This window comes from Sitophilus oryzae, unplaced genomic scaffold (assembly GCF_002938485.1).
Source record: "Sitophilus oryzae breed Bouriz unplaced genomic scaffold, Soryzae_2.0 scaffold_1508_pilon_pilon, whole genome shotgun sequence".
Taxonomy (NCBI): Eukaryota; Metazoa; Arthropoda; class Insecta; order Coleoptera; family Curculionidae; genus Sitophilus; species Sitophilus oryzae.
This window is the reverse complement of record NW_022146179.1, coordinates 2,481,840-2,494,517: the sequence shown is the minus strand read 5'-3', so window position 1 is coordinate 2,494,517 and position 12,678 is coordinate 2,481,840. Positions and strand designations below refer to the sequence as shown.

The window sequence follows — 12,678 nt, the reverse complement described above, 5'->3', positions numbered from 1 at the left end:
TTTAATTAAGTCGACCGGTCCTTCTGTGAGAATAGGTAGTAATTTATTTTTAAAAAGATGCAACTCTCAAAACAATGGCGGATTTTTTGAACATTTTCTAAAATAACTTAAAGTGTATGTAGTGATATTATTTTTTTAAATTTTAGTTTGTGTCGAACACCGGTCGAACCAATAATCGTACACGCTTTTCTTCATTTGAAAACTTCATATTTACAATTTGTGTTTATTTTAATTTACAAAGTTTGTATGTAACAGCTTCACATTTCTGAGAGCAAAGACGATTAAACTTGTTTTCATGGCTAACTAAGTGAAATTGTTTAAAAATTATAAAAACTGGTGCTTTTTATGAAGTCATGGTCAAACCAACTATGGTTTGCATTTAAAAAAACATATATTTGTGTCATATGTCAAAAATGACAAGTTTTAGAAAAAAACACATAGGACATAATCTCATTAAGGATGTGATTATCTACAACTTTTATCTGAAAACTTTTTGTCTCAAATAGCTTATAATGGTATTAGGGACAATTTTTAAAATAGCTGAAATTTGGTTTTTTTTCGAAATATGTAGTAAGCCATGAACTTTTCAATCTGAAAGGCGTATATTTATGACCCCACAAAACTGCAATTCTTTCCCCATTTAACCGACTCTCTATCTTCAGTAGTTTCCGATATACCCATAGACAACATCGTAGAAAACTCACCCTGTATATGCAATTTAACATATAAAATGGTAGCGCACTTTGTTTCCAAGCTATATCTGATGCCGTTGACAGTATGGTATTTATTTTTAGAATATAATTTTTTAAATAGTAAATGAAGGGGTTTATACATTATCATCATTCAACCTGACAATTACACGTTAATGTCACTGGGATACTTAATCTAAAAATAGGGAGATGTCTTTATAATCTGTAATTTAGTATATCTTTTGTTGGATATATTTTTAATCAACATTATCTTCATAATTATTCATAAAAATAATCATAAAATTTTACTAACGAATATCATTGGACTTGCGACACATTACTTTAACCTATTGTTTAACACTATCTGGAGACTGTAGTGGCTACAATAATTGTCGAAATACAGGGTGCTTCAAAAAACATGTGTCATTTCTTCTGGGGAAATTTCTCACGTAAAAATAAGTCCGATTCTGCTTTGTTTCCTAGCTACAGCCTTATTATTTTTTAGATTTATTATAATTTTCTTCCAGGAACTATTAGCGATTCGAATGAAATTTTGAGGGTAAAAGTTACTATAAATGTGACATATTCATTTAGTATTATAGTATTAGTCCGGGTTATCAACGGAATATTTTTCTAAAAAAATCATGCCCGCCACTTACTTTCTTTTCTTTTGTTAGCGAAATATACTCTGTATAGTGTATGTCGTTTAATGCCGATTAATAGTTCTCGCTGGTTCTGATATTTTGTCGATTTCGGCCTCCTTGATGAGATAAACGCAATTTATTAATTTGCCTTGATCCAAGTGAAATAGCTTTTAAAAAAATTAATATCATTAACTTGTAAGTACTCATTGATTCCTCATTAAAAAATATGAAAAAAAATCCTATAAACAAGGATATGGAAATGCATAGTTTTAAAGTTACAGGATATCAACACTTTTTAAAATTAGCTATTTTATAATTATCTTAAATAATATTATATTTTTATTTAAATTTGCTGTTAGGTTGGACTACTAGTAATAATATTTAATAATAGAGTAGGTAAAATATGTGATTAATTAATTTTATTTTTATTTTAGTTTTATTAATTGTGATTAATAAAATTGCGTTTATTTCGACAAGGAAATCAACAAAATATCAAGATACAACTTTCAACTGGCATTAAACGGCTTACACAATTTTGAATCTGTGGACACATTTTTAGCATTAAAGTATGTCGCACTATAGTAACATTTACCCTCAAAATTTCATTTGAATCGCTAAAAGTACTTGGAAGAAAATTATCACAAATCGAAAAAATATTAAGACTTTAATCCCCAGTAACTACGAAACAACGCAGAATCGGACCTATGCTGATATGAAAAATAAATCTTATTTTTACATGAGGAATCTTTCCCCATAGATGGCACATGTTTTTTGAAACACCCTGTAGTGGTAATAATTGTTTAAATATTATCTACATTTTTGTTTTTGTCTACCACGACTAGTGATTTTTGATCTTCAATTCACAATAATTTTCGTATATTTTCATGTTATGTCAATGTTTCTTTGAGATGCCAAATTAAACAATTTGACATTAAATAACGCGAATAAAAAAAACATGTAAAAACAGTTCTAATTTTTGTATAAAATGCCAAAAATAATTTGAATTTTACTCGAAATTTAATATAGGAAGCGGTGCTATAAAAACTTTGGTAGATTTTGTATCTTTTAAAATCTTCCAGATACCAGTAGCGGACATCGACAGTGTCACTGTATACCAAAATTATAAGATTATATTGCTAGTACCGCATTTACACAATGAGTGGAAAGTGAAGCCAAAGAAAAGAAATAGGAACATCAATCTTGCATAAGTCTATCCGTTTGATCCAGTAGGATTTTTGTGCGCACGCGTCATATAAAACGATCTGATTCGTCTACTTCATCGCTGAACGCTGTCACCTGCTCGCGCACTATTTTAAACTCTAAATAGTAATAACGTATAATATATTTTTTTTATTGGTATTGACATTATTTCAACTTGTTATATTAGATATTCATCATATCTATCCGTTTCTTGTTTTTGTTTAAATATGTCAGAGATTAAATTTATATGTAAATGCGTGAATAGTCAGACGCAAAATCGATTTGCGTGGTAGATAGAAACTAAGAAAACTACTTCTATTGGTTAGTATGAAATATATCAACTAATTGCGAAGCACTTCTCACGCTTGCGTAGTTCTAAGCTGTTGAACGAAAAGGACCGAGTTATGTGGATTTTGTGTAGCTCTATCTCAAAAATTTGGCTTCAATTTCTAGCAATATAGTCTTATAATATATTTGCCTTATACAAACAAAATAATAAGAACTAATTAGCGATGTTGTCAAATTATTAAAAAAACAATCTAGACACATATAATTCAGTCAAATATTTTCATATTAAAAATCATTAGTGCCTATTTCATTCATGTAATCATCAAATTAACTTTCGCTACTGTTATGCTGTTATGTCAACTCTTTTATTATTACTTGCACATACACAAATTCCTATATCTATACTTTTTTAAATAGCTGCCCAGCCACCAAAAGGATTTAGACAGATCTTTAAAGAACAAGGTCCAGAAGCGTTTGCCAAAGCCGTACGTAATCACAAAGGTCTCCTGCTTATGGACACCACTTACCGAGATGCTCATCAATCACTATTAGCTACCAGAGTCCGAACTCATGATTTGCTCAACATATCGCCGTTTGTTACTCATAATTTCAGTCAATTGTACTCTCTAGAAAATTGGGGCGGTGCTACTTTTGATGTAGCTTTGAGGTGACGAATTCTATTCAGTGTTAATGATGATTAATTGAATGAAATATATTTTTCGTAGGTTCTTGCACGAATGTCCTTGGGAACGTTTGGAAGAGATGAGAAAGTTAATTCCGAATGTGCCTTTCCAAATGTTGCTCAGAGGAGCAAACGCCGTTGGGTATACCAATTACCCAGATAATGTTGTTTATAAATTCTGTGATCTTGCCGTAAGTATATTTATTGTTACAGGTTATTGTACTTACTGTAATATCATCAATCAACCCACCAAAACAATAAAAGCTAATGCCCAATGCAACCTCGGTAACGTATTAAATATTGCCCTCTTGTTTTCAAAGCTACAAGCAACTGCTAAATTTCTTGAAATCCTTGCGAAAATAGTACGATGACGCTGTGTCCTTTCAAGATACAATGTTCTATAACTTGCGCATGCTATATCGGGATTTCTATTATTTTTTAAGTTAACATCATACATATCTCGTGTTTCCTCACTTATGAACATATTGTTAACTGTTAATACACTTTAATACTACTATCTGCTCTATTTTTTTTGTCCAGATTTGATATTTAATAGAGTAAACAAAAATTAACTTGCTAATAAAGTGTCAATTGGATTTCCAAGGCAGACTCGATCTCTTAAGCGAATTTTTAAAAAATCTATTTTTAGTGAATTTGCATAATAATGAATAAAAATTAGTACCACCGTATAGACTTTTTTTCGCTTTATCTAATAGTATAAAAATTCAAAATGGCGGTCACAAGAAAACAAAAATTTGACTGTTGTTCTGCGAAAACTAGAAGGCTTTGAAATTTTTTGAAAATGGCATTTAATTGCCCGAGGTCAAAATATAACACTACCAACTTACGTTGCAATAGATACAATAGTTCTGAAGATAAAATTATATAAGGCTTCTTGCCACTTAACTGCTGATATAGAAATTTAATTCTACGCTGTGTTAGTCATAATGTGGATCAAGCTGCTCTCACTACCGGTTTCGGAGCCCTACTCCAGCATCAGATGAGCTTGGGCAGATCGACAAAATGACAACCACAGCGCAGAGATAGTTAATTCCGGCTTGTCGGAAAGTGTTGGTTAGATATTAATTCCTGAACGGTACATAGCGGCCTACGTGCAATGGTAGTACTTTCGTACCACCGAGGCGCAACTATCGATAGTAAAAAGATGGTAAAAGGCTTTTTTCCAGGCAAGCCAAATTATAAAATAGAAAACAAATTTCTTGCAGTATAGGTATATAATAAAATTATATAAGGATTCTTGCCACTTAACTGTTGATATAGAAGATATTTTCATTTAAACTAAACATATTATTTTCATTTTTTTGGCATAAATCTGAAACTAATCAAGATAGCGGGGTTTTCTTCATCAGGTGTTTGCCAAACTTCTAATTACGCAACTTTTGTCCCATTTAACCGAATTCGTATCTCTCGTAGTTTCTGAGATGCCAATGTTGAGCATCGAAATTGTAACAACCCTGTATAAAACTTTAAAATGCATCAAAATATTAAGGTGCCCGTTTTTCGTACCGGTGAGCATTAGCGTAACTAGCAATTCATCCTGGGGGAGGGGGCTAGGTCTTTTGTTTTTTAATAAATGAAGAATAATTTAAAAAAAAACGTTTTTTGAATAAAACGTTTACATGAATTTCTCTATCAGTAAATTCATAGACTTCGTTATCAAACCGTGTTCCCGTATGTTACTTAAATACCTACAAATTTTGAAAAAATATAAATTTTCAGAACAAAAAAAAACACATTTTTCGAATACAATAAAATAATCTTAACTAAACCAAACTAGAAAACGTCATTTTTAGTACATCACAAGCAAATAAAAATTAATACGTAGCCAAGAGTCATAATTCAAGATTTCTCGGGGGGGTGACCAGCAGTACCTGGTGGGGGGGGCGGTACCCCTGTAGTTAAAACCTAACCAATGCCGGTGAGGGTAGTGGACTACAGTACTATTTTTCACTTTTAAGGATATGTGCACATTTCTATATTTTTAAATATAGGTCCAGACTGGTATGGACGTGTTCCGTGTTTTCGACTCTCTCAATTACTTGCCTAACTTGATCGTGGGAATGGAGGCAGCCGGTAAAGCTGGAGGCATCGTAGAGGCAGCCATTTCCTACTCCGGTGATGTCAGCAACCCCAAGAAAACAAAATACGACTTAAACTATTACTTAAAGATTGCCGAAGAACTTGTCAAAGCCGGTACTCACGTGTTGGCCATCAAAGACATGGCCGGTTTGCTAAAACCTAACGCCGCAAGGTAACACGCCTTCCATTTTATCTGTATTCTTTTTTAAAAAGGTTTTTTTTATTTAAGGATTCTAGTTTCCGCTCTACGTGACAAATATCCAGAACTGCCAATCCACATTCACACCCATGACACTAGCGGAGCCGGAGTGGCCGCCATGTTGGCTTGCGCTGAGTCCGGTGCTGACGTTGTAGATGTCGCTGTCGATGCCATGTCGGGGCTGACGTCACAGCCTAGTATGGGAGCTATAGTGGCCAGTTTGCAAGGCACTCCTTTAGATACCAATCTGGATTTACAGAAGGTATGTAGACTATTGAACTAACATGTTCAACTAAAATAATGTAAATAGACAAATTTTACTGCCAGTAAGAAGGGAACCAAATATTAAAGATTAATAGAATTTAATCTATTGATATACAATCTTTATTTGTATTTGTTTCTTTACCAATAATTACATAACTACGTCATTTTTGGATTTTCAAAAATAAATTTGATAAAACAATAGTTGTTTAGGTTTTAGGTGAAAAAGGTGTAGACTGATGTAGATAATTAATAATAATGAATAGGTGTAGACTATACCGTTTGGTTCATCGGAATACGGGAAATTCCATGTAAATTTTGAAGAAGTAAAATATTATTTGGAGATGATTATTATGCAAAAATTATATTTTATTTGTAACCTTTTTTGAGGAGGCGTTAAAGTTGTACTTTCATCTAGAATTTCGTTTTATTTGGAATAGGCATCTAAAAGCTATTTGCGAAATTTACCTTCAAATTATTAAAAATTTATAATATGGCCCAGAGAAAGCTACAGTTAAAATATCAGCAAAAATATGATTTTGTCATTGTCAAATTTGTTGTCACTTTTTTTTTGTTTATAAGAATTTGTGTGGTTGGGAAAGGATGAATATTTTTCTGAATTGGAATGATCATCTACAAAAGAATTAGTTGAATGAGAATTAATTGAACTGTATTCGCGGAGTATGACTTAATTGCTGTTCATTACCCGATCACTCATAATCGTGCCTTTAGTTTCAAACCTTTGCCTACTTTATTCTTTAAACTGTTGACTTATTCGATATTGGCTTTCCGGAGACTGAGATGTGAACAAATCTAACACAGCGGGAATAATATTTACAGTAAAATACCGTTTACCCATTGTAACTTTTTCAGAAGTTGCGAAAATCTTAATTATTTTTAGATTGGAAGGTGCCCATAAGGACAATGTAAATACTATTTGGCGCTGTTCTTGCAACGGTCGCGACCCAAAGCTTTTGGTGATTTCTGATCGATTCGGCTTTTTCCGGAATTATGTCGTCAAATATTACTTATTTATTATTATTTTCTTTTAATTTTATAAATAAAACACAATGTGTTGCATGTAAGGAACTTTATTATATACTAGCGTGTACCAGCGACTTCGTTCGCGTCGAATTAATCATTTGTAATGGTGATGATAAAGCAAAGCAAGAATTTGCATTAACATACAAACTGGATAAAATTTTCTCACATTTATGTCAGCATGAAAAAAAAACAATATGGCGATATTATTATATAACTTGCCAAAAATAAGCTTTATACGTCAAGCAGTTTAAGCAGAATCGTGGTTAAGAAACTACCCAACTTTTTGGAACACCCTGTATGATTTTTTAAAAAATGTCAAAATATGTAAAAAAACCAAATAATAAATTATGCTTGTCCAAGCGCTTTCCCGAAAGACTAACCGTTTTTTAAATAACAAATATTGTAATATTTGAGAGGCATTTTCACCCTCTTGGAATTTGAGATTCGAGAAACCCGTCCTTATCGAACCTCTACACCCCACAGTCAATCCGTTTGTCAAAAATCAGCTTTAAACGCCAAGCAGTTTAAGCAGAATCGTGATTACTCAATGGTCATACTTTATGAAACACACTGTATAAATTTATAAAAAATCTTAAAATATGTAAAACAACAAAATAAAATACACTTTGTATGTTTAAGAGTTTTTCGAAAAACTAATATTTGAGGGATAGTTTCACCCCCTTAGACTTCGAGTTTCGAAAAATCCCTTCGTATCGAACCTCTACATCCTAAAGTCAATCTGTTTTCCAAAAATCAGCTTCTTACGTCAAGCGCTTTAAGCAGGATCGTGATTAATCAATGACCAGATTTTTCGAAACACCCTGTATACATTTTTAAAAAATCTTAAAATATGTAAAAAAACAAAATAAAATATACATGTTTAAGCGTTTTTTCGGAAACTTGACCGTTTTTTAAATAAAAAATATTGTAATATTTGAGGGGTGGTTTCACCCTCTTGGAACTGGAATGTCGAAAAATCCCTTCTTATCGAACCTCTACACCCTAGAATCAACCTGTATGCCAAAATTGAGCTTCTTACGTTGAGTGGTTTGAGCAGGATCGTGATTAATCAGTATGTCAGTCACTTAAGGATTTTATATATTAGTATAGATAAGGACATGATGAAATACCTATGAAACATTGGAAACCGACGTTATGCCACGATAATTTTTGCAGTTCACAACACAGCTTTTTAAGTTTTTAATGCCACTTTTTTACAATTATCATGGATTTGAGTAAATAAAATTTAAATTAAACTCACAAGATAGCAATAATTACCTTGAGAATGAACGCTTTAAATACTTTTCGGTATTTTTTCAATGAGGGCGGTTTAAATTTTGAAAGATTTAATAATTTTTGAAGATTCTGACTTTGAAAATAGATATGGACAAGAGAAAATTATTTTTGTTATTGTTTGGGCGGTTGTTCTTAGCAACGGCTACAGCAGCGGCAGATCGCGTACAACGGTCGCGACCCAAAACATTTTCGCGACCTAAAATTTTGACGGGATTTCTAATCTAAATTTATTTTCTTTATCTATTTCCTTTGTCTACTTGATACCTTAACATTTTTATAACCAACACAATTTGTGACACAATCACATTTTTGCTGGTATTTTAATTGTAGCTTTCTCTGGGCCGTATTGTAAATTTTACTAATTGGAAGGTAGATTTTTGCAAGTAACTTTTAAATGTCTATTCCAAATGAAATGAAATTCTAGACAAAAGTACAACTTTAACTCCTTTTCAAAAAAGTTTCAAATTAATACAACTTTTGCGTAAAATTATCTAGAGAGATAATATTTGACCTTTTCAAAATTTACCTGGGATTTCCTATGTCCCGTGTTCGGATGCACACGGTAGATTAATGATATCATTAGTGATGTTGTTTTCAATTGATCTCACAGTGCAATTATTAGACATTTCCTATATTGAGGATTACTTTTATAGATTTCTGAATATTCTGCCTATTGGGAACAAGCCCGTACATTGTACGCACCGTTTGAATGTACAACAACGATGAAGAGCGGTAATGCTGACGTATACAACAACGAAATACCCGGAGGACAATACACTAACTTACAGTTCCAAGCCTACTCTCTCGGTCTAGGTGACTTCTTCGAAGATGTGAAGAAAGCGTACGCTGAGGTACCCATTTAAAGCAGAAAAGCTGTTGATTGTATTTAACATTTTCGTTGTTTCTCTTTCAGGCGAATATACTTTTAGGAGACATTATTAAAGTAACTCCGTCATCGAAAGTGGTGGGTGACTTGGCCCAGTTTATGGTACAGAACAAACTAAAATCCCAAGATGTTTTGGACAAAGCTGAAGAACTGTCGTTCCCGAAGTCTGTGGTGGAATATTTGCAAGGTTACATTGGACAGCCTTACGGTGGATTTCCTGAGCCATTAAGATTTAAGGTAAGTTATATTAGCTTAGAATTATTTATTTTAAATTTTGAATAAAGTAGAGATGGGTTGTTCTTTAACTATATGTTATTTTATAACAGATTATTTAGAAATAACATAATGCAACCGTTGCTATCTCTAAAAAATAACAGATATAAAATAACGACACGTAGAGATCGACGCGACGGCTCGTGATATGTATTAAGTATGCTCAGTATGAAGTAAAAATCGCTACGAGGTAATAATTCTCGAGATATTTTGAATGGAAATTATCAATACCTGTCATCATTGACAAAAATTAAACATGTTGATTAAATAGTTATTAAACTGAAATAATAAATTTGAAAAGTTTTGTGCCAAAAGTTCAACAGAAACTGTTTTATCCTCGGTTTTATCGGATGTATGTATTGACATTGACTATTTCTATTCTAAATATCTTGATAACGGTTTTTTTTTCTCAATAACAAGGGACCGTCTTTTGTCGGAATCACTGCGACCTGTGAGGCCTAATGTGTTTGTCCCCTTTCTATATCTGCACTTATTCTCCTATCCCTTTGCCCTGTACTAACTTATGCAGGTTCTTGATAGGATGGGAGCATAGTTCTCCCGGTTCTAGCCTAGCTTTCCCAAATAAAAAGTGTCGCTTGCGATCCAAAGCCTCGCAGTGACATAAATATTATGTGCTCCGCTGTTTCAGGATCTTTATCGCAGAGTCGGCAGCAAAGACTTCCTTCCTTCAAGTTGAGCTTGTTCAGGTAACACTTGACAGCCATGTGTCCTGTCAAGAGGCCTGTTGTAATCCGCACTTTCTTTTGCGGTTTTAGAGTTAGGCCCTTGGATAAAGGTCTTGCTGTGCTTGTGCTCCTGTCTTTTTCTCCAGTGGACATTCTCCTTTTCCCTGATCCACGTTTTATTACCTATGCATTTGGGTATTCCCAGTACTGGCTGTGGACCAAGATAGGATGCCGATAATCCTTGCCTAGCTAGCTCATCGGCTTTTTCGGATGCCGCTGTGGCCCGGCACCCAGAATAATTTAATTCTGTTCCTTCCTGCCTGCGATCCCAGTTCACCTAGGCGTTCCCAGACGAGTCTCGACGATACATTTGGGCTCATAGAGCGCCCCAAGTGCCGCCTTACTGTCTGAGCATATATTGATGAGCTTACTACAATAAACTTTTATTTTCTCTCGCACATTGTAGAGTGGTGAAGATTTCTGTCTGGAATACGGTTCAGTATTTACCCAAGGAAAAGGGTAAACTGGCCCTTGGTCTTTTCCCAAGTATTCCAGCTCCTGTTCCTTTAGCGGACCCGTCTGTGTACCAGGTTAGTCCATTCTGAAGGAATGTTATATCTGTCCACATTCCTCGATCCATCTTGTTCACCTCGAATGGTTTGTGGTAGTGATAAAGAGGGGTCATTTGGTCCGATCTCATTTGGAGTAGAGGTCCCCCGATAGAATCTCTCTTGAGAACGGTTGGTCCTAGCAATTTTTACCAAGAGACATTTTTTACGTAAAAAGTCACGGAAATGTTTATTTTTTCACTTAGTAGTCCCAGTAGTTTTATACAGGTGCGGACGAAAATTTATTACTCTTCAAAGCAGTTAAAACACATGTAGGTGGCGCCCCCTACAAACGGGAGTCATATTGATTATTGATATTAAAATCAGAGTTACCAGATGGTCATCCATCCACTCTCATCGTCTAATGTCGCTTAATCGATGATCTATTGGGAACCGTTGTTTCGACTTAACTGTGCCGTTGCCTTATAGTACGAGAGCTAGCAACTTCGGAAAAACAAGTATTTTAAGACGTCTGGCTCTTTGATATATCTTTTACTATTCTCTGTAGAACTGCATGCGACCCGTCTGGCTGCCGGTAAAAGTTGCGTTCACTACTGCGCATTGAAGAAGATCCTATATTTTTATTAGTCCTTTAAATTCTAGTATTGAATATAAATCGATATATTTGTTTTTTTTAATTACCAGAATTATTTAACACTTTACTATCAGAATATAAACGAAAATAAAATAAAAAAGTCTTTGCCTTGACCTGGATTTGAACTCTGAATCATCGGTTCGTGGTCGGAAACTCTACGCACTGCGCTATGGTGACATGTTCGATTTATATTCAATACTATAATTTAAAGGACTAATGAAAATATAGGATCTTCTTTCAATGCGCAGTAGGGAACGCAACGCATGCTGTTCTAGAGAGCATAGTAAAAGATATATCAAAGAGCCAGACGTCTTAAAATACTTTCTCGAAAACGTTGATAGCTCACTATTATATTTAAATAAATTTCTGAGAAAATGTATGCTAATATTTTTGTGTAATAGAATTAAAAAACAACTACTTATTTTGTTTCAGGTGTTAAGAGACATGCCACGCATCGAAGGTCGACCTGGTGCCAGTCTGCCTCCGTTCGATTTCAAAGCGCTAGAAGAAGAACTGAAAGAAACCTTCCCTCAATCCACCGACCGCGACGTCGTCAGCGCCGCGCTTTACCCTCAAGTTACCCGCGAATATCTGGCCTTCAACGAGAAATTCGGCCCGGTCGACAAACTGGACACGCGGATATTCTTAGTCGGACCCAAAGTTGGCGAGGAATTTGAGGTCACCATCGAAAAAGGAAAAACGCTGGGCATCAAGACTTTGGCGATGGCCGAGGATTTGACGGAACAGGGAGACCGCGAAGTGTTCTTCGAGTTGAACGGCACTCTTCGATCTGTCTTTATCAGAGACAAGGACGCTCATAAAACAATAGAGGTCCATCCTAAGGCTGATAAGACTAATAAGAATGAGATTGGGGCGCCTATGCCTGGAACAGTAATCGACATTAGAGTAAAGGTAATGTCATGAAATACCGTGCTGGCAACTGTTACTTTTGGGTCGGTATTTACATGTGTGTGGAAGTAAATCGCATAAGGATCTTATTAAGTTGGAGTGAGAGAAATGCGACAGTGTGCTGTTGCGTTGTTGCCGGGACGCCTTTCCCAAAAAAAAATCAAGTAAAGTAAAATCGCGACCGCAAACCGCTTCTTTTTAAGACTTTTTTTTCGAAAAGATAACTAGATAAAATCATTAGAATGTTTCTGAGCATCTAAAATGGAATTATAAGGATATCGTTAGGGTGTCCAATTTTTTATAACGAGAAAACGTCAG

General features: G+C 34.4%; 1 protein-coding gene across 2 annotated transcripts in view; it reads left to right on the top strand.

The window, feature by feature from the left end:
• Window positions 1-12,678, top strand: part of LOC115878399 (pyruvate carboxylase, mitochondrial) — a 64,760-nt gene that overhangs the window by 46,499 nt on the left and 5,583 nt on the right. For both annotated transcript variants that reach the window (XM_030894894.1, XM_030894893.1), the window contains 7 exons: window positions 3,239-3,488; window positions 3,547-3,694; window positions 5,516-5,775; window positions 5,833-6,064; window positions 9,057-9,254; window positions 9,317-9,526; window positions 11,884-12,363. In XM_030894894.1, the coding sequence (XP_030750754.1) occupies window positions 3,239-3,488; window positions 3,547-3,694; window positions 5,516-5,775; window positions 5,833-6,064; window positions 9,057-9,254; window positions 9,317-9,526; window positions 11,884-12,363 (1,778 nt within the window). The remainder of the gene's footprint in view (window positions 1-3,238; window positions 3,489-3,546; window positions 3,695-5,515; window positions 5,776-5,832; window positions 6,065-9,056; window positions 9,255-9,316; window positions 9,527-11,883; window positions 12,364-12,678) is intronic.